The sequence below is a fragment of the Podarcis raffonei genome, chromosome 6 (assembly GCF_027172205.1).
Source record: "Podarcis raffonei isolate rPodRaf1 chromosome 6, rPodRaf1.pri, whole genome shotgun sequence".
Taxonomy (NCBI): domain Eukaryota; kingdom Metazoa; phylum Chordata; class Lepidosauria; order Squamata; family Lacertidae; genus Podarcis; species Podarcis raffonei.
The window spans coordinates 89925809-89944298 of record NC_070607.1 but is presented as its reverse complement, the minus strand read 5'-3'; the positions used below and the strand labels follow the sequence as shown (position 1 = coordinate 89944298).

The following is an 18490-nucleotide window of genomic DNA, read 5'->3' as shown; positions in this document are numbered from 1 at the left end:
GTACCAAATCAGCTTGGATAGCTCAGTTGGCTAGAGCGCGGTGCTGACAACACTAAGGTTGCAGGTTCAATCCCCATATGGGACAGCTACATATTCCTGCATTTCAGAAGGTTGGACTAGATGATCCCCAAATTCCCTTCCAACTCTCTGCTTCTAAGAAAGCGTGTGTTCTTCTCCCCAGTGATGAAAGAGGACAGGAACAGGCAAGGACAGAGTAACAGCCGATCATTATGGGAGTTAACATGCAAATCCACTTTGATCACTGACTCTTCAAGTCGAACAGGTACATCAGTATTTATTATAAATTAGGCACTCAGTTGCAACTGAAATTCCTAGAAGAGATTCAGAACTGGTTAAATTAGGACTGTGCTTTCTGATTTTGGTTTCCAGGGCAAAAGTAGTGCTTCCAGGCCCTCTGAAACAGTTGGCTCTCCTCAAAAACCCTCCCATCTGTTCACACCCATTGTTTCCCCCAATATGCTGCTATGCCCCTGACAATTCCCCCCCCCCCGCCTTTAGGGGTGCTTTCTCCTTAATGATCCCAGCCAATCAGGGATCAAGTAGTAAATGCAATGACATCACAGTCAGATTTGACAGCTTTTTGACATCACCAAGGGCGAACAGCGACTGATTTACATTGAGAGCAAACCTTCCTAGAATGGTACCCTGGCAGTTCTTATTGAATAAAAAAGCTAAAGGACCCCTGACAGTTAAGTCCAGTCACAGACGACTCTGGGGTTGCGGCACTCATCTCGCTTTACAGGCCAAGAGAGCCGGCATTTGTCTGCAGACTGTTTTTCTGGGTCATGTGGCCAGCATGACTAAGCCGCTTCTGGCAAAACCAGAGCAGCGCACAGAAACGCTGTTTACCTTCCCACCGGAGAGGTACCTATTTATCTACTTGCACTTTTTGGCATGCTTTCGAACTACTAGGTTGGCAGGAGCTGGGACCGAGCAATGGAAGCTCACCCCATCGCGGGGATTCGAACCACCGACCTTCTAATTGGCAAGCCCAAGAGGCTTAGTGGTTTAGACCACAGCACCTTCCTTGTGTAGCAACCCACGAAAGACCATTAAAAGCAAGGGGTGCGTTTCCATCTTAACTTTGCTGAATATCACCTTTCCCAGCTCAGCCCAAGTTTAAAGACAGGCATAGGGAGTTTTACAGCAAACCATTTAGTGGGTGTTTGAGACTGAGCGCATGCTGTAGCTTTGAAACACATTAAAAACACACCATATACCTCAAAGAAACTTGGGTGCCGTAGTTTGTGAAGGGTTGCTGGGAAGTGTGACACTGTGAGGCAGCAGTTCTCAACCTGTGGGTCCCCAGATGCTGTTGGACTACAACTCCCATCATCCCTGAACTCTGGCCTTGCTAGCTAGGGTGATAGGAGTTGTAGTTCAACAACATCTGGGGACCCACAGGTTGAGAAAGGCTTCTGAGGGGTAAACAAACTACAGTGCCCATAATTCTTTGAGGGAAATAGTGTGTTTGGTATGTGCTTTGAAGGTATATTGTGCATGCAGCCTGACTCTCTAAATCAGAGGTTGGAAAACTGTGGTTCTGAAGTCGCTCCTGAGGTACAGTTACCCTCAACATTGACCATTGGCCATACTAGATGGGGCTGATGGGATCTGGAGTCCAACAACATCTGAAAGGCCCAGATTCAAACTCAGAGGAGCAGTCACCACTTGCTGCTGGTACACCTGAAACAGCAGGAGCTGCGTAAGAGAAGAAAACCCATGGGAGATGGAGGGAACAGAAACAATGACAAATGGAAGCCTTTCTGCCACGACCACGTTTGGTATCACTTCGGAGCTTGGCAAACTTTCAATACTCAAATTCAATTTGGAAGTGTTGAGGCAAATTGTTCTTTTTTAAAAAAACAACAACATTCACACACAGTAAACTTCCCTCCTTCTGAATCAGCATGATCAACATCAGTCCCTTTTTTCCCCCAAATGAGGAAATGTTTGCTTGAGAATTTTAATGTCCTCCGATTTGTAGCTGCCCTAAGAACAATAGCATGGAATCTGTTCTCAGCAATAGAAGATCGAATGTCAAACCAAACACGCAACGACCCTCCCTTGTAGGCGAGCTGACGAGACGTGAGAAATTAAGAGCCGACCCAACAAGTGGTTAGGCATGTTTGGGGTTTTTTTGTTCCCCACCCGCCACCTGTGGAAGCTACAATTCTGTAAAAGGAAACGAAAAATTTCCCATCTTAATGGTAGATGCCTTATTGGGGAGGGAGCTGTTTTGTTCCTGTGATTGACTGACTTTGACCAACTAGACCGAGCTGTAATTATGGGAAAACAATCAAATCTCTATGTGGAGTTGGTGGCAAACCTGTGTGGCCACTTCTTTGTGTTATAGCAGAACCTGTTTAGCAGCTTCAGTACCAGCGAACCTCCTTTCTGCTGCTGGGTTAAAGAAACGCAAACCTGTACAGCAAGTTTGACCGAAATGCAAAAAAAAAAAGTCTTATTGTCTGTGCAAATTTACCCACATTGCGCTCTCCTATCTCTGCCGTGTTCACAACCTCTCTTTTTGTTTCTCTGTCATCATGACTAGATAGAGCGACAAAGTCACAGGTATCAAGGTGGGAAGGGGAGGGGGAGAAAGAGAGAGAAGACAGATGAAGAGAAAGCTCCGGTCTGATGTGAGTATTTACTATTGCACTTGAGATGGGTTTTATCTAGTGACTTCCCTTGCTAGTATAGCATATGGCTTGGGAGGGGGGAACCCAGAACTGATGCTGGCATTGTGCCCATGTAATGCAAACGGATCCAGGAACTGAGGCTAATGCGTGTTCCACAAGGCACAGGCCCTTGAAATTGAAATGTTGGTTTCGTTACCTGCTTGGATGGTCAATATACGCTAGATTTGTCTGAGTGGTTCTGTAGGGGTTCGAGAGATATTCAAAATCTGCTGGTATCAGACGTTGCTCATTGGTTTTGTCTATCTGTTCTTGCACAATGTTATCATCTGTCTGTCCGGCTGTCCACCGTTGGAAACAGGATAGTGGTCTAGGTGGGTCAATCTGACCCTGCAAGGTGATTTCTTCCTTTCTTAGTTCTTGCATATGTTTGGAGCACAGATATTCCCTGATCATGTTAAGGCGATCTTGCCCCTTTTAAGGCACCGAACTGCTTACTGGTTTTCTCATTCTGCTGGGAAACGGATACAAAAGTTTACATGCTTTTAAAATGAGTGGAAGTCGGCACTGAAAACAATATTGCACATCCTGCACTGTGTGTCTGTAAACGAGGCAAAGTACGGGTGTGATGGAACGAGCCTTGCATGAAACCAAGAGTCCATCCCTTCTTGCGTGCTTTTTCATAGAGTTGTCAGTCAGCCAGATGCTTCCAAGAAGCCCACAATAGGGCTCAAAGGCAACTGTCCCTCTCTCTTTATTCCTCTGTCCCGGCAACAAAGGTAAACTGCCTCTGAACTTGGGAGCTTCATTGATGACCAAATAACCAACTAATAGCAAAAAAAAAAAAACACAAAACCTTTCTGTCAAAAGGATAAAGTGTTCAAGAATTAACATGAACAATCTGTTTCAGTCAAAATCAATTCTGATTTAGATTTTTAGATTTCAGAGTTTCTATAGCTCAGCTAACATGTGACGGGGAGTAAGGGTTTTTTGAGTGCTGAGCTCTTGGGGAATATGCATTTATCAGAATCAAAGCACCTGTTGTTTTTTAAAAAAATCACAGGAGGGGTTACAGCTCACTGGTGAAATGCATATTTTGCTTTCCAAAGGTCCCAGGTTCTGCCCCAAGTATCTTCAGGTAGAGCCGGGAAAGATACCTGGGCAGCTGTTGCCATTCAGTATAGACGAGTGTTTCTCAAACTTGGGTCCCCAGCTGTTGTTGGACTACAGCTCCCATCATCCCTGATCGCTGGTCCTGCTAGCTATGGATGATGGGAGTTGTAGTCCAAGAACAGCTGGAGACCCAAGTTTGAGAAATACTGGCAGTGTAGACCATATTGCACTACACGGACCAACGGACTGATTTGATATAAGGCAGCTTCCTGTGTGGAAAGGTTATGAATCAGTGGTAGGGCCCTTGCTTTGAATGCAGAAGGTCTCAATTTCAATTTTAGAGACCTCTCTCTAAAATTCTGACTTTGGCATGTCAGCTAACCTGTGTGCTCAATATCTTAATACTGGGAGAGGCTGTTCCTTGCAACCTATTTTGTTCTGTGCAGAAATAGCAGCGTCCCCAGTCTGCTGAAACTTCATTTATGGGCAGAAGGGCATGAGTTTTCTGCCAATCAGAATATGCCAGGCATCTGAAGCTGCCTTAGGTGGTGCAATGGGTCAGCGCCTCTGGTTGCTAACCAGAAGGCTAGTGGTTCGAGCCCAGCCAGGGATGACTGGGCAGGAATCTTGCATTGCTTTTTTAAAAAAAATATGTTTTTTTAAAAAGGATTCCTGCTAACGTATAGCATAAGAGAACAAGAAGAACGTCAGTTTAAAGAAGACTGGAAAATATTTATTGAATATATGGAGGAAAACTGTGTTTATTTGAAATCGTGGGCAACATTAAGATAAATTCAACAGCGTAAATAAGTTTTGATGGATGTAATAATGGAATACTGAATGGCTTAGTTTATATAAAATATGCAGAGATTTATGTTTTGTAAAATGAACCATGGAAAGAGAAGAAGGGAAGTCATTGATATTTTAAGGTTGTTGAAATGAATATTCTAAAATGTAAAATAGAAAATTTAATAAAAATTATAGCGGGGGAGGATTTGTGCATTGCACGGGGTTGAACTAGATGACTCTCAGAGTCCCTTCCAACTTTACAATTCTATGGTTCTAAGTCAGACCACTGGTCCATCTAGCCCAGTTCTGTCTACACGGACTGTCAGCAGCTCTCCAAGAATTCAGGCAAGGGTCTTTCCTGCTCTGCTACCCAAGGGCCTTTTTAGTGGATGTAGCACTGGGGGTTAAACCACAGAGCCTAGGACTTGCCGATCAGAAGGTCGGCAGTTCGAATCCCCGCAACGGGGTGAGCTTCCGTTGCTCGGTCCCTGCTCTTGCCAACCTAGCAGTTCGAAAGCACATCAAAGTGCAAGTAGATAAATAGGTACCGCTCCGGCGGGAAGGTAAACGGCGTTTCCGTGTGCTGCTCTGGTTCGCCAGAAGCGGCTTAGTCATGCTGGCCACATGACCCAGAAGCTATATGCCAGCTCCCTTGGCCAATAAAGCGAGATGAGCACTGCAACCCCAGAGTCGGTCACGACTGGACCTAATGGTCAGGGGTCCCTTTACCTTTACCTTTTACCTAGCCAACCAAACCATCCACACATAAAGGAATCTTGTACACTTGCTTATACTCCTTGGGGGGGGGGAAGGTGGGGTATATATATATATATATATATAATAAATGAATTTAAGAATTGACACAAGCTCTCCCCCCCCAAGGCAGGTTATTTTGCCCTCTCCTTTATTCTGTCCCTTTACGCTCATCTTCTGTGATCGCCGAGTTTAGATCCTGGGATGATAGCTCAGTTGGTAGAACAGGAGTCTCTTGGGGTCGTGGGTTCGAGCCCCACATTGGGCGAAAGATTCCTGCATTGCAGGGGGTTGGACTTGTTGTTGGTCCCTTCCAACTCTGCCGTTCTGTGATTCTGTGATCCACCCTGTCCATCTCTTTGGCTTGATCAGGGCTTGGTTTCAGAAGCAACCGGTCCTGCCGCATTGCGAGTTAGCATGAGTTTTTGGGATGAGGAGGCGGTGGCTCTTGTTGCTTACTCTGGTTCTGAGACTGGCCCTGCAGCTTTCTCTCTCCATCTTGCCTGCCTGGATATCGTTAAGGCAAAAGGGTTGCCCTAGCGCTATAGGCAGTGCCGAGAAAGAGAAAATGCACAGGGTGGGGACCCACGAAATGAGGCTGGTAGTCTCTGCTCTACCTGCTGGGTGACTACTTGGTGCAAGCTACCTTGATCAACTGCCTCCGTGATGGTGTTGCAGCCAGCTAGCCATCTGCAGCGAGGCAGCTAACGCACATAGCAAGCCACATGCCATTAACCTCCTTTGCCTGTCCTCTTCATAAATAGTGTCAGCGCCAACGAAACACCGGTAGGTATAGGAACTGGGCAGCGGAGAGATTCAATTCCATCGGCATCTGTCAAATTCTCACCTCCTGCAACCGAAACACAGCCACCCTTCAAATTTCGCACTTATCCTAATTTTGCAAACAGTGTTTGCAAAAATGTACGGATTAGGGGGGAATGTGCATCGCCATGAACATATTGATGAAAATAACATACAAATGCACTACAATTTGCTTGCAGAAATGTGTGCATCAGTCTAAACTACATATATACATAATTGGGAGCCGATTGAAACTAAATCCTTCGAAGACAGAGGTCCTCTGGCTGGGTCGGGATGGCATGGGGATGAGGGACCAACTCCCTTCTCTTGCGGGGGCCCAATTAGTGCCATTGCCTTCCGTTAAGAGTTTGAGTGTAATCCTTGATGCCTCCCTTCTCATGGAGGCACAGGTTACAGCAACAGCCAAGGCGACATTTTTCCACCTTCGCCGCATCAAGCAGTTGGTCCCTTACCTTTCCCGCCCCGACCTGGCCACAGTGATCCATGCGATGGTCACCTCCAGGCTTGACTACTGTAATTCGCTGTACACGGGGCTGCCCTTGAAACTGTCCCAGAAACTCCAGCGGGTGCAGAATGTTGCAGCGAGGCTCCTCACGGGATCTCTGCCATGGGAGCATATTCACCCAGTGCTTTTCCAGCTGCATTGGCTCCCGGTGGAGTACAGGGTCAGATTTAAGGTGCTGGTTTTGACTTTTAAAGCCCTTCACGGCCTAAGACCCTTGTACCTACGGGATCGCCTCTCCTGGCATGCCCCACGGAGGACCTTAAGCTCCATATATAGCAACACCCTAGAGGTCCCGGGCTCTAAGGAAGTTAGATTAGCCTCAACCAGAGCCAGGACCTTCTCAACACTGGCTCCGGCCTGGTGGAATGCTCTGTCTCTTGAGACCAGGGCCCTGCGGGATCTGATCTCTTTCCGCAGGGCCTGTAAGACAGAGTTGTTCCACCTGGCCTTTGGCTTAGAATCAGTTTGATTCACTCCCCCTCTTTCTTTTTCCTTTCTCCTCCTATGAAGAGATTGCACCCTAATGTTTTAATGTTGTATCGTAATCTTTTAAATTGTATTTTAATCAACTTGTTTTTATTATTGGTTGTTAGCCGCCCTGAACCCGGTCTTGGCTGGGGAGGGCGGGGTATAAATAAAAATTTATTATTATTATTATTATACACAGATGTCTTATTGGGAGAAATTCCCACTAAAATGCTGGTGAGTTCTCATGAGTTTAAGAATTGACGAGGGGGGGGGAATGATTAAGATTGACATTCAAAAACCCCTGACCGCCAAGCAGTACTTATTTATCCAAAGTTACAGGTACAGCTAATTAAACTTGCTTTCAAATATTGTAAAATGCTAAAATGAGAAGTACCAACTAGCACAGGATTTGGGGGGTTGTTTTTCAAGTAACAGTATCTTTTTTAAAAAAACAACAACAACTGTGCAACATTCACAAATGCCACTAGTCCTCAGTGTGCCAAACAGTGTTGGATCGGTGCCAGGGAGTGCTGAATGTTTTCCAGTACACTAGGGGAACTCGAAGCAGCAAATAATTCTGATTGCCTTGCTAGAAATGCAGATTGTAGACAATTTGAGAAGGAGGATGTGTCTACATTTGTGCGTGTCTTTCAAAACAGCTACACACTGGGCAGGCACTACTGCCCCGTTCACAAAAACAAACCCAGCAGGGTAAACACTGATGCCCCGGGATGTGATCCCACACTGCTGTGGCGTTCATTTTATTTATTATTGCATTTATGTCCTCTGTATGCAATACGTGTGTCTCCCCCTTCCTATCCTCCCAACGACCCTGTGAGGTAGGTTAGGCGGAGAGCTAGGCCACTCAACACTAAACATCAGGAGAAACTTTCTGGAGATAAGAGCTGTTCAACAGTGGAACAGACTCCCCTTCCTTGGAGGTTTTCAAGCAAAGGATGGATGGCCATCTGGGTCCCTCCCAAATCTACAATTCTATGATTCTACCCCCTGAGCTTCACGGCTGAGGATGGGTTTGAACCCTGGTCTCCCAGGTCCTAGTCCAAGACTCTAACCTATGCAATCAACAACTCACATGGATGGTCTCTGTCTCCTATTATCACATGGCTAGAACAACCAGGCAGGTAAGAAGCTGGTCCTGTCCGTGTGAGTCACACCTATACCATAGTGTCCCTGGGATAGCACAGTGTGAAAGTGGTTCACATACCCCAGTGGGAAGAGGGCCTTGATATGTATTCAGCCTCAGCTCTGGATCCTGCTAAACCAGAATCACTTGCGGTTGTAGCTTCTTCATTTGCATAGTCACAGAGCCAGGTTGCTTTGGCAAGCCTGCAACTTTCCTGTTTAAAAAGGCATTATTACTGGTCTTGTTCCACTGTTACTCTTCCTCCACAGTTCATGTCCTTATTGCCAATTAAAGGTGGTTGTGAACATTGAACCCTGTTGGGTGTTTTGTGCAAGAACAGTCCTATCAGGCAGTGTAACCTTTTTGAACTTGCTTTTTCCCTTTCTGCACAAAATCTCAGTTGGTTTATGTAAGAGGAGCAATAATGCGCTATACATGTGGGTTCCAAATCAGGTCAAGTTAAAATAGAAGGTAGACATGTTTGCCAAGCAGTAACAGCCCAATAAAAGTATAATGAACAAATTAAAGCATGCAAAATGAAAAGAAAGGGGGGGGAGCCATTATTAATAGCTCCTACAGAGCCGCTAGGCGGAATACTTACTTGCCCATTCTCCCAACCCTCGAAAAACAGCCAGAAAGATAAGGAAGAGCTCAGAATATCCCTATGCTATTCACACAGTCCATGTTTAAAAATAACATACCACTGGGGCGCTGCAGACTTTCCAACATTTCTCAGATGAAAACAGGGAGACCTTGAGCCAATTGCAACCTCTCCACAGAACCTACCTCACAGGATTGCTGTAAAGAAAAAATGTGCGAGGGAAGGAGTTGTGTACAACACATTCCACAGATAAATGGAATGAAGTCAGATTCATGCTGTAAGCTGCCTTGAGTCCCTGTCAGGGAAATAATTATTAATAATAATAATAATAATAATAATAATAATAATAATAATAATAGAAACTGTGAGAATGATCAGGAACAAACCAGGGAGTAAATCCTATTGAACTCAGACTTAGTGCTCAGTAAAAATGCTTAGGATTGCAGTACAGTGGTACCTCTGGTTACATACTCTTCAGGTTACATACGCTTCAGGTTACAGACTCTGCTAACCCAGAAATAGTACGGTACCTCGGGTTAAGAACTTTGCTTCAGGATAAGAACAGAAATCGTGCTCCAGCAGCGCGGCGGCAGTGGGAGGCCTCATTAGCTAAAGTGGTTCTTCAGGTTAAGAACAGTTTCAGGTTAAGAACAGACCTCCAAAATGAATTAAGTACTTAACCAGAGGTACCACTGTATAAGGCTTCATAGTCTTTACCCAGTTACCTGGGAGTAAGCTCCATTGAAAACTTAACTCCCCACATTTTCTAAGAAATGGCTGGCTATTGCAATAGTTGCAATTAAAGAATTTAAAGTGGTTTGGTGGCCTTTTCCATCAAAATTATAGGAAGGGCTTCACCATTTCCTTCATTTGGTGTAAGGCTTTTATTTTCCATATAAACAGAACTCCTTTTTTTTGCATCTACACCCACCCTACTTTTAATTGCTCTGCGAGACATGGGAGGAAGTCAGGGGGAGGAAAACTGGGACATTCCAGGATCAAATCTGAAAGCAGGACAGCTTCTGTAATTCTGGGACTGTCCCTGGAAAATCAGGACACTTGGAGGGTCTGGCCCTGTGGACCATGCAACATTAGGGGCGATTTCAGAGATGGAGCAGAGATTTGCCCACCTTAAAACCAGACTGTGCCAGCTGTCCCCATAAAGCAGCATGATTTGCCAATGTGTGCAGCGGCAAAAGTTTGTCTCCATGGAGTGGGGAGAGATTCTTTCGCCTGCACAGGAAGTTTCAGATAAAAGCAAAAGAACTAGCTGGGCTGGTATTTTGGTTCCGGATTTTTTTTCTTTCTTTCTGGTCAGTTGGCAAGACTAAGGAGCTTGTAAATAAAAAAAAAATGCACCCTTTATTTGTCCAGGGCAGCGAAAGGATCGTGTGTCAAAACTGGAACTTGCAGTTCTGTGTTCATTTGATTAAGCCACACCTCAGTCGCCTCTGCCCTCCAGGCAACCTGCGGTAGGGCATGGATGGTGGCATAGCCAGGAACCATTTCTTCCTGAGCTGTCACTGCATGCAAGACACGCCACAATGCATGTGCACACGTTTCGATACAGCTCACTTGGCGTAGAGAGACTTGCACAGTCGTTCCGAGGCACAGAGGACTTCATCTGAGCCAGAGCTTGTGGTTAATAATAATAATAATAATAATAATAATAATAATAATTTATTATTTGTACCCCGCCCATCTGGCTGGGTCTCCCCAGCCACTCTGGGCGGCTTCCAACAAAGACCAAAAATACACTAAAATGTCATGCATTAAAAACTTCCCTGAACAGAGCTGCCTTCAGATGTCTTCTGAATGTCAGGTAGTTGTTTATCTCTTTGACCTCCGGTGGGAGGACGTTCCACAGGGCGGACGCCACTACCGAGGAGGCCCTCTGCCTCGTTCCCTGTAGCTTTGCTTCTTGCAGTGAAGGAACCGCCAGAAGGCCCTCGGCGCTAGACCTCAGTGTCTGGGTAGAACGATGGGGGTGGAGACGCTCCTTCAGGTATACTGGACTGAGGCCGTTTAGGGCTTTAAAGGTCAGCACCAACACTTTGAATTGTGCTCGGAAACATACCGGGAGCCAATGTAGGTCTTTCAGGACCGGTGTAATATGGTCTCGGCAGCCGCCCCCAGTCACCAGTCTAGCTGCCGCATTCTGGATTAGTTGTAGTTTCCAGGTCACCTTCAAAGGTAGCCCCACATAGAGCACATTGCAGTAGTCCAAGTGGAAGATAACTAGAGCATGGACCACTCTGGCATCGCATGGAAACGCCGTTTACCTTCCCACCGGAGCAGTACCTATTTATCTACTTGCACTTTGATGTGCTTTCGAACTAATAGGTTGGCAGGAGCAGGGACCAAGCAACGGGAGCTCACCCCGTCGTGGGGATTCGAACTGCCAACCTTCTGATCGGCAAGTCCTAGACTCTGTGGTTTAACCCACAGCGCCACCTGCATCCCCTGGGGGCAAGTAGAGCAAGTGGAAATCCTTGCACAAATGAGACAACTCTGTTGGATGTAGCGCTAGGCTCTGGCTTCGATTGATAGAGAAAACAGCTACAACTTCCATTATGCATTGTTTTCTGCGAGCATTGGCATTGGCACAGAACGAGTTTTAGAAAAACTTTGCATTTTTGCATTCTCCACTAGGAAAGGCCCATTTGGGCTTAGATGGTTAGCAAGACAAAACATCCTAGCTTGCCCCCACCCCACCCCCACCCCAGAAGTAACTTACTGCACCTATCAGACACCATTCTTATAAATTATGCTTAAGACAAAGGGCAACTCAATTAAGGACCTCATTATTTGCCTTGGGCCCAGAACTCATAAATAAATCCTCTTTATTTGCATGATCATTATATAAAATGGGGGGGCATTGACCCATCATCACTCAGGAGTGGTTGCAAGTTTATGAGGATATCATTGCAATTCATTTCCAGGGCTAATTTGTTTCCCTGCCATTGATTATATGATCCTGTTATCTCGGTTTATAGAATGGAATATGCATCAGGCAAAACAGAGTAAGTGGGGCGGTACTTTGCCATTTCTAAGGGAGACACTTCTCAGTTTGCTGATACGTTCCAAAACAGAAATCTATACCCTTGCTTTAGCAGGTATTTGTCCTCATTTGCACCACAGAACCTATCTATGTACTGCCTTAAGGTGTCTTGGTAAAGGTTTAACTACCTTCCCCTTGTCTGTTTTTGCCCTCACATTCCAACATGACCTTTGCTCATGACCTTTGCTCCTCCAATGCTACCAATCCAGAATATCTCCTGTTTCCTTAAACTACTAGCTGTTGTTGTTGTTTAGTCGTTTAGTCGTGTCCGGCTCTTCGTGACCCCATGGACCAGAGCATGCCAGGCACTCCTGTCTTCCACTGCCTCCCGCAGTTTGGTCAGACTCATGTTTGTAGCTTCAAGAACACTGTCCAACCATCTCGTCCTCTGTCGTCCCCTTCTTCTTGTGCCCTCAATCTTTCCCAACATCAGGGTCTTTTCCGGGGAGTCTTCTCTTCTCATGAGGTGGCCAAAGTCTTTGAAACTACTAGCTAAGTGGTGGCTAATGGGCAGCACAGTTTCAGTCAAAGGTCTTTCCCATCTCCTGCTAGCTAGCAAACAGAAGAACGTACGTCCACACCATACGTTTAAAGCACATTTAAAGCAAATGACGTTTAAAGCACATTTAAAGCAAATGACTTCCCCTAAAGGATCCTGGGAACTAGAGTCGACCCCTTGCAGATCTACAATTCCTTGCACCCTTAAACTACAGTTCCCAGGATTTGGGAGGGGAGAGAGCTGTGTGCTTTGAATGCATTGTATGGATGTCACTTTAGCCTAACTGCCAAGAACGAAGGGTGAATTTTCAGGCAGGTGGGAACTGGAAGAAGGGAAAGATTAACCCTTTCCTCTTCACATACTGATCCCCAACACACCCAAGTGTGGTATGTTATGAAGTGTAGATAATGCATGTGCAGATTAAATGAATGAAGCTTTTCTTTTCTTTTCTTTTCTTTTCTTTTGCAAGAGCACCACTTGGCTGATGAGAGTCATCCTTCCTGTTCAGCAACCAGCTATCAAATGACTTCTCTGTGTAACATAACACACCGCAATTTCATTCGGAAGCCAGGAAACTTCTCCGCTAGGGCAAGATTAGCAAAGACCTGGTGAAAATGCCACAAAAGCAATCCCTAGAGAATGATTAACGGGCCTCTGAGTTGCTTGAGTGGTGTTGTTTGTGTGTGCATGTAGAAAACTTCAAGATCCTTTTCTAAAAGAAAAAAGAAACAGCCCCTTGTTTTCAGCTTACTGAACCTACAGATGCACGTGCTACCTTTAAGTAAGCCCTGGGTGTCAGGGGGGAGGAGCTCCAGGCACAGGTATCAATGCAATTTGAGCTTCCTGGAAAGATTTGCCTTCATGAAAGCCTTTCCCATCAGAACCTGCCAATGGTTCTGAATGGGACTTGCAAAGCCTCTGAAACTAATGACACCTTTGGAAAACCACGGGAGAAATAAAACACCACTTAAGGGTAATGATTAAGGCAGGTGTCCAAAGGACATCTGTGCAAACGCGATACTTGCCTGTGAGAAGCGGGTGGTTTAGAATGTAATCCAGTTTATTAAGTTTATTTCGGGATTCGGAGCCATTTTCCTGTTCACCTATGGCATGCAAAAGTCTTTCTCTAGGGGACTAGGTAATGATGCAGTTTTTAAAATATATTTTGATACAATCGGAGCACGGATGAGTTGCTTGTTTTTGCTTTTAAAATACTGCAGATATGCTGCACCGGATGGAAATACGTATAGGGAGGCAGCTGGGCCAGTAAACTTTGAGAGAGGGGGGGATGGTGGTTAGGAGCCGTTGCACACTTATTTTCAAGACTGGCTGTGCCACGCCTTGCGGCTGCCATTTTTTGACATGCCTTGCCGCTAGAGCAGCCATTTCATGCCTGATGCCCATGGCATTTCCTCAAAATTCCAAATGTGCTCATGGGCCCAGACAGGTTGTTGAAACATTCGCCTCCTGATTTTCCTAAGGCTCCACCTCCTTACTCCATTCATATACAGTGGTACCTCAGGTTAAGTACTTAATTCGTTCTGGAGGTCCGTACTTAACCTGAAACTATTCTTAACCTGAAGCACCACTTTAGCTAATGGGGCCTCCTGCTGCTGCCGCGCCACTGGAGCACAATTTCTGTTCTCATCCTGAAGCAAAGTTCTTAACCTGAAGCACTATTTCTGGGTTAGCAGAGTCTGTAACCTGAAGCGTATGTAACCTGAAGCGTATGTAACCCGAGGTACCACTGTACTAGTTGGCAATTGCATATGCTGTTACCGAAGAAAGCTTAATGTGATAAGTCCAAGAGGTCGTTTCTAAGTTAGAAACCCATGAGAAACCTCATTTGTGAACAAAATGTTTCTGCCTAAACGGCCTCGATCCTGTATACCTGAAGGAGCGTCTCCACCCCCATCGTTCAGCCCGGACACTGAGATCCAGCGCCGAGGGCCTTCTGGCAGTTCCCTCATTGAGAGAAATGAGGTTACAGGGAACGAGGCAGAGGGCCTTTTCGGTAGTGGCACCCACCCTGTGGAACACCCTCCCTTCAGATGTCAAGGAAATAAACAACTATCTGACTTTTAGAAGACATCTGAAAGCAGTCCAGTTTAGGAAAGTTTTTAATATTTAATGCTGTATTGTTTTTAACACTCGATTGGGAGCCACCCAGAGTGGCTGGGGAAATTCTGCCAGATGGGCGGGGTATAAATAAATTATTATTATTATTATTATTATTATTATTATTATTATTATTTTATTATTATTTTTTAGCACAGAAAGAAGGGCCGTGCACGTGTTTGTTGGGGGTGGGGTTAGGCTTAATAAACTCTGATGCAATGAATTAGCCAGAAGTTTGATGGTTTGAGCCCACCCAAGGACAGCTGTGGACAGGATTCCTGTATTGCAGGGGGTTGGACTAGATGACCCTCGGGTCCCTTCAGTGCAGTCGGAGCTACATTATTAAAAACCCAATTTGACCCGTTTGATATTATTCATTACATTTATTCATGCTTTCATTATAGACTACAAACTGGATGGTAGAGAAAAAACTGAAGAGGAAGCACCTGGTTTCGTTTCTGCCCCGCCAAGTTGGGCGCACCCCCGAGACCACACGGAGATCATGGCCGCAGAAAACTTTGCTGAATTCTTGAACAAACTGAAGGAATTGCATGAGAAGGAAGTTCAAGGTAAGAGAGGCATTTTAAAAGAAGTTAAGGGAAAGGTCATTGCTTAATTCAGGAAGAGAAACATGGTCCGTAGAACTTCTGGTGAGGTAAGTACAGCAAAATTGGGGAACTTCAGACGTAGGAGCCAAATTTAGCCCTTCATGCATGTTACAAATATTATGCCTGAATGTATCCTTTCGACTTGACAGCTCAGGGAAGATACTTAGCTTTAAAAATTACAGTGGCACCTCAGGTTAAGAACTTAATTCGTTTTGGAGCTCCGTTCTTAACCTGAAACTGTTCTTAACCTGAAGCACCACTTTAGCTAATGGGGCCTCCTGCTGCTGCCGCACCGCGCTTCACAATTTCTGTTCTCATCCTGAAGCAAAGTTCTTAACCCGAGGTACTATTTCTGGGTTAGCGGAGTCTGTAACCTGAAGCGTCTGTAACCTGAAGCGTCTGTAACCAGAGGTATCACTGTATACAAAATCAACTGCTTTGCCAGTTTCCTCCATTCCAACGCGATTTTGGCCTTGGGAAAAGGACTCCTTTCCCTGCCACCTCCCCAAATGTGAAGACATGTACAGTGGTACCTCGGGTTACATACGCTTCAGGTTACATACACTTCAGGTTACAGACTCCGCTAACCCAGAAATAGTGCTTCAGTTTAAGAACTTTGCTTCAGGATGAGAACAGAAATCGTGCTCCGGTGGAGCGGCAGCAGCCGGAGGCCCCATTAGCTGAAGTGGTGCTTCAGGTTAAGAACAGTTTCAGGTTAAGAACGGACCTCCAGAATGAATTGAGTACTTAACCCGAGGTACCACTGAATACACACTTCCTACCCCAGGAAATGCCCAGAGATGACAATTGCTGGGCTCATTGTTAGCCAAGGGAAGCCAAATCTCATCACTGGTCTTGCCTCAGGCTCCAGACATGCAAAGGAAGTTCTATTGTACTTTTGGATGGTGAGTACTTGAGACATGTTTGCCTGTGCTCATCTTATACTTGGGTGTTGCCCTGACACATCTGTCTAGGCTAATCTTGTGTAACCCTCCCCTTTCTGACGTTTTAGTGATGTAGCAACGATGTGTTATGTATTTAAGTTCTCACCCTGGCCACCAGGAGTATTGTGTATGTAGTTTTCACTCAGGTCCACGTCAGTTATTTTAGGCGGGAAACCCTGGGTTGTTGTTGCTACATTGTTGACAGCCGGCTGCCTATAAAAGCAGGCCGGCTGAGCTGTTTGCGGTTCAGTTCTGCCAGGCTTACAAATAGAGAGCTGCTCTGGAGAAATCGCTGTGTCGTCTGATATGTTCGCCCACAACTTAACACGATGTATTGATGATGCTGTGCAAACTGTATTCTGGGATATGGTGGGACTGTTGGAACCTGTTGCGCAACAATGAAGGATCTAAGTCTACTGACTGCTGTTTTGCTCCAAATTGCTTGGCTAGAATTTCCTTCTTTTACTGCATGGACATGTGGGGGACTTGGACCCTGGCGAGCTGGGCTGTTGAGTAGTCTCTCAACCCAGAATTTTCTTTAACAGACACCTCTTCCCAAGATGCACCCCTCACTGCCTCTTCTTCACCACCACTGCCATAAACCAGTGGCGTAGGGTGGTGGGCTGAGGGGGCATTTTTTGAGAGGACTCCCATGACACGGCAATGGACCAGCCTCCACTGGTGACAGCTAGCCAGCCTGAATGAAAGCCCCCTTTACCAACATGCTTTAGGCTTATCATGTGAGGATCCAGCGTCTCATGCAAATGTTCTTTTAACTCTTTCAGGCCTGCAAACGAAACTGAACGAGCTCACCAATGAGAGATGCCGGTGAGTGAAGCACGTATTATGCTCTTTTTTGCTGCGGCGACTGGGGCTAAGATGGACTTGAGGCCATTTCAGGAAATCTGGGGCCGGTTCACGCAATATGGCCCCCCCAAGACAATTGCCGTGGGAACATATTCACAGCTGTGGCTGGGTTCATACAAAATGGCGGGGAGAACATGGCTGCCACAGGTGCTTTGACAGCTGGGAGCAGTTTTTCAGTGCCTGTTCCTTATGCGCTTTCTTCAGCATGGATTATGCTACAAACTTCCATCGGTCTATTTGTCCACACAGCAAGCATGGGGTGGGGTGTCAGGATGGCCAAATGGTCTTGGGTGTTGCGTTCAGGTCCCTTTCGCCCTCAGAGGTGCGGGTTTGAATCCCACTTCTGACAACAATTTGTTTGGGGTTGTAGCTCAGTGGCAGAAGGCCCCAGATTTAATCCCACATTTAAACCCTGCCAGTCAGTGTAAACCAGATGTGGGGAGCATTTGACCCTCCAGATCATGGGCAGGCAAACTAAGGCCCAGGGGCTGGATCCGGCCCAATCGTCTTCTAAATCTGGCCCGCAGACAGTTGGGGAATCAGCGTTTTTACATGAGTAGAATGTGTCCTTTTATTTAAAATGCATCTCTGGATTATTTGTGGGGCCTGCCTGGTGTTTTTACATGAGTAGAATGTGTGCTTTTATTTAAAATGCGTCTCTGGGTTATTTGTGGGGCATAGGAATTCGTTCATTTTTTTCCCCTTTTCAAAATATAGTCCAGCCCCCCACAAAGTCTGAGGGACAGTGGACCGGCCCCCTGCTGAAAAAGTTTGCTGACCCCTGCTCCAGATGTTGCTGAACTTCCATCAGTCACCACAAGCATGGTCAATGGCCAAGGCTGTTGGGAATTGTAGTTCAGCAAAAGCTGGAGGGTCAAAGGTTCCCCAGCTATGAACAGTACTGAGCAAGCTGGATCAACGATGCGACTCTGTCTATAGTAGCTTACTATGTTGTTTAAGGGTGTGGGAATCTGCTGATCTCCTCATTTTGCTCCTTGTGCTCTCCCTGAATCAGAGACACCCAGAGAATCGAAGAGCTGTTCGCCAAAAACCACCAGCTACGAGAGCAACAGAAAGTCCTAAAAGAGAACGTGAAAGTGTTGGAAAACAGGTACAATAGTTCAGGTGCTACCAATGCCAACCCAGCTTTTTCTGCTGCCTAGCACTCTACCATCACCTGTCTCAATTGCCATCTGAGGATGCTTGAGAAACAAGATCACTGTGAATTCCAGTACGCACTTAACTGATCCCCATCTCCCAAACAGAGGTGTGGATTAGGCATGCCACAGGTTCGCCATCCATGCTATGCATAGTAATGTAGCACATCTTTTGTTCCCTTGACCTTTTGGCCTTACTTTGTAAAAGGCTTCTGTTTTTATTTCTTTTCTCTCTGTATTCAAGGTATAAACACCTTCCCAATTAGTTTCAGGTAGGTAGCCATGTTGGTCTGCCGTAGTCAAAACAAAATAAAAAAAAATTCCTTCTAGTGGCACCTTAGAGACCAAGTAAGTTTGTTATTGGTATGAGCTTTCGTGGTA

At 45.8% G+C, this 18490-nt stretch overlaps 1 protein-coding gene across 1 annotated transcript in view; it reads left to right on the top strand.

The window, feature by feature from the left end:
• The first annotated feature begins 2443 nt into the window (after positions 1-2443).
• The window catches only part of RBBP8NL (RBBP8 N-terminal like), a 40567-nt gene continuing 24520 nt past the window's right edge, over positions 2444-18490 (top strand). Inside the window, exons 1-4 of the mRNA XM_053394454.1 lie at positions 2444-2663; positions 14938-15102; positions 16871-16913; positions 17968-18063. Coding sequence (XP_053250429.1) covers positions 15036-15102; positions 16871-16913; positions 17968-18063 — 206 coding nt within the window. The 5' untranslated portion in view covers positions 2444-2663; positions 14938-15035. The remainder of the gene's footprint in view (positions 2664-14937; positions 15103-16870; positions 16914-17967; positions 18064-18490) is intronic.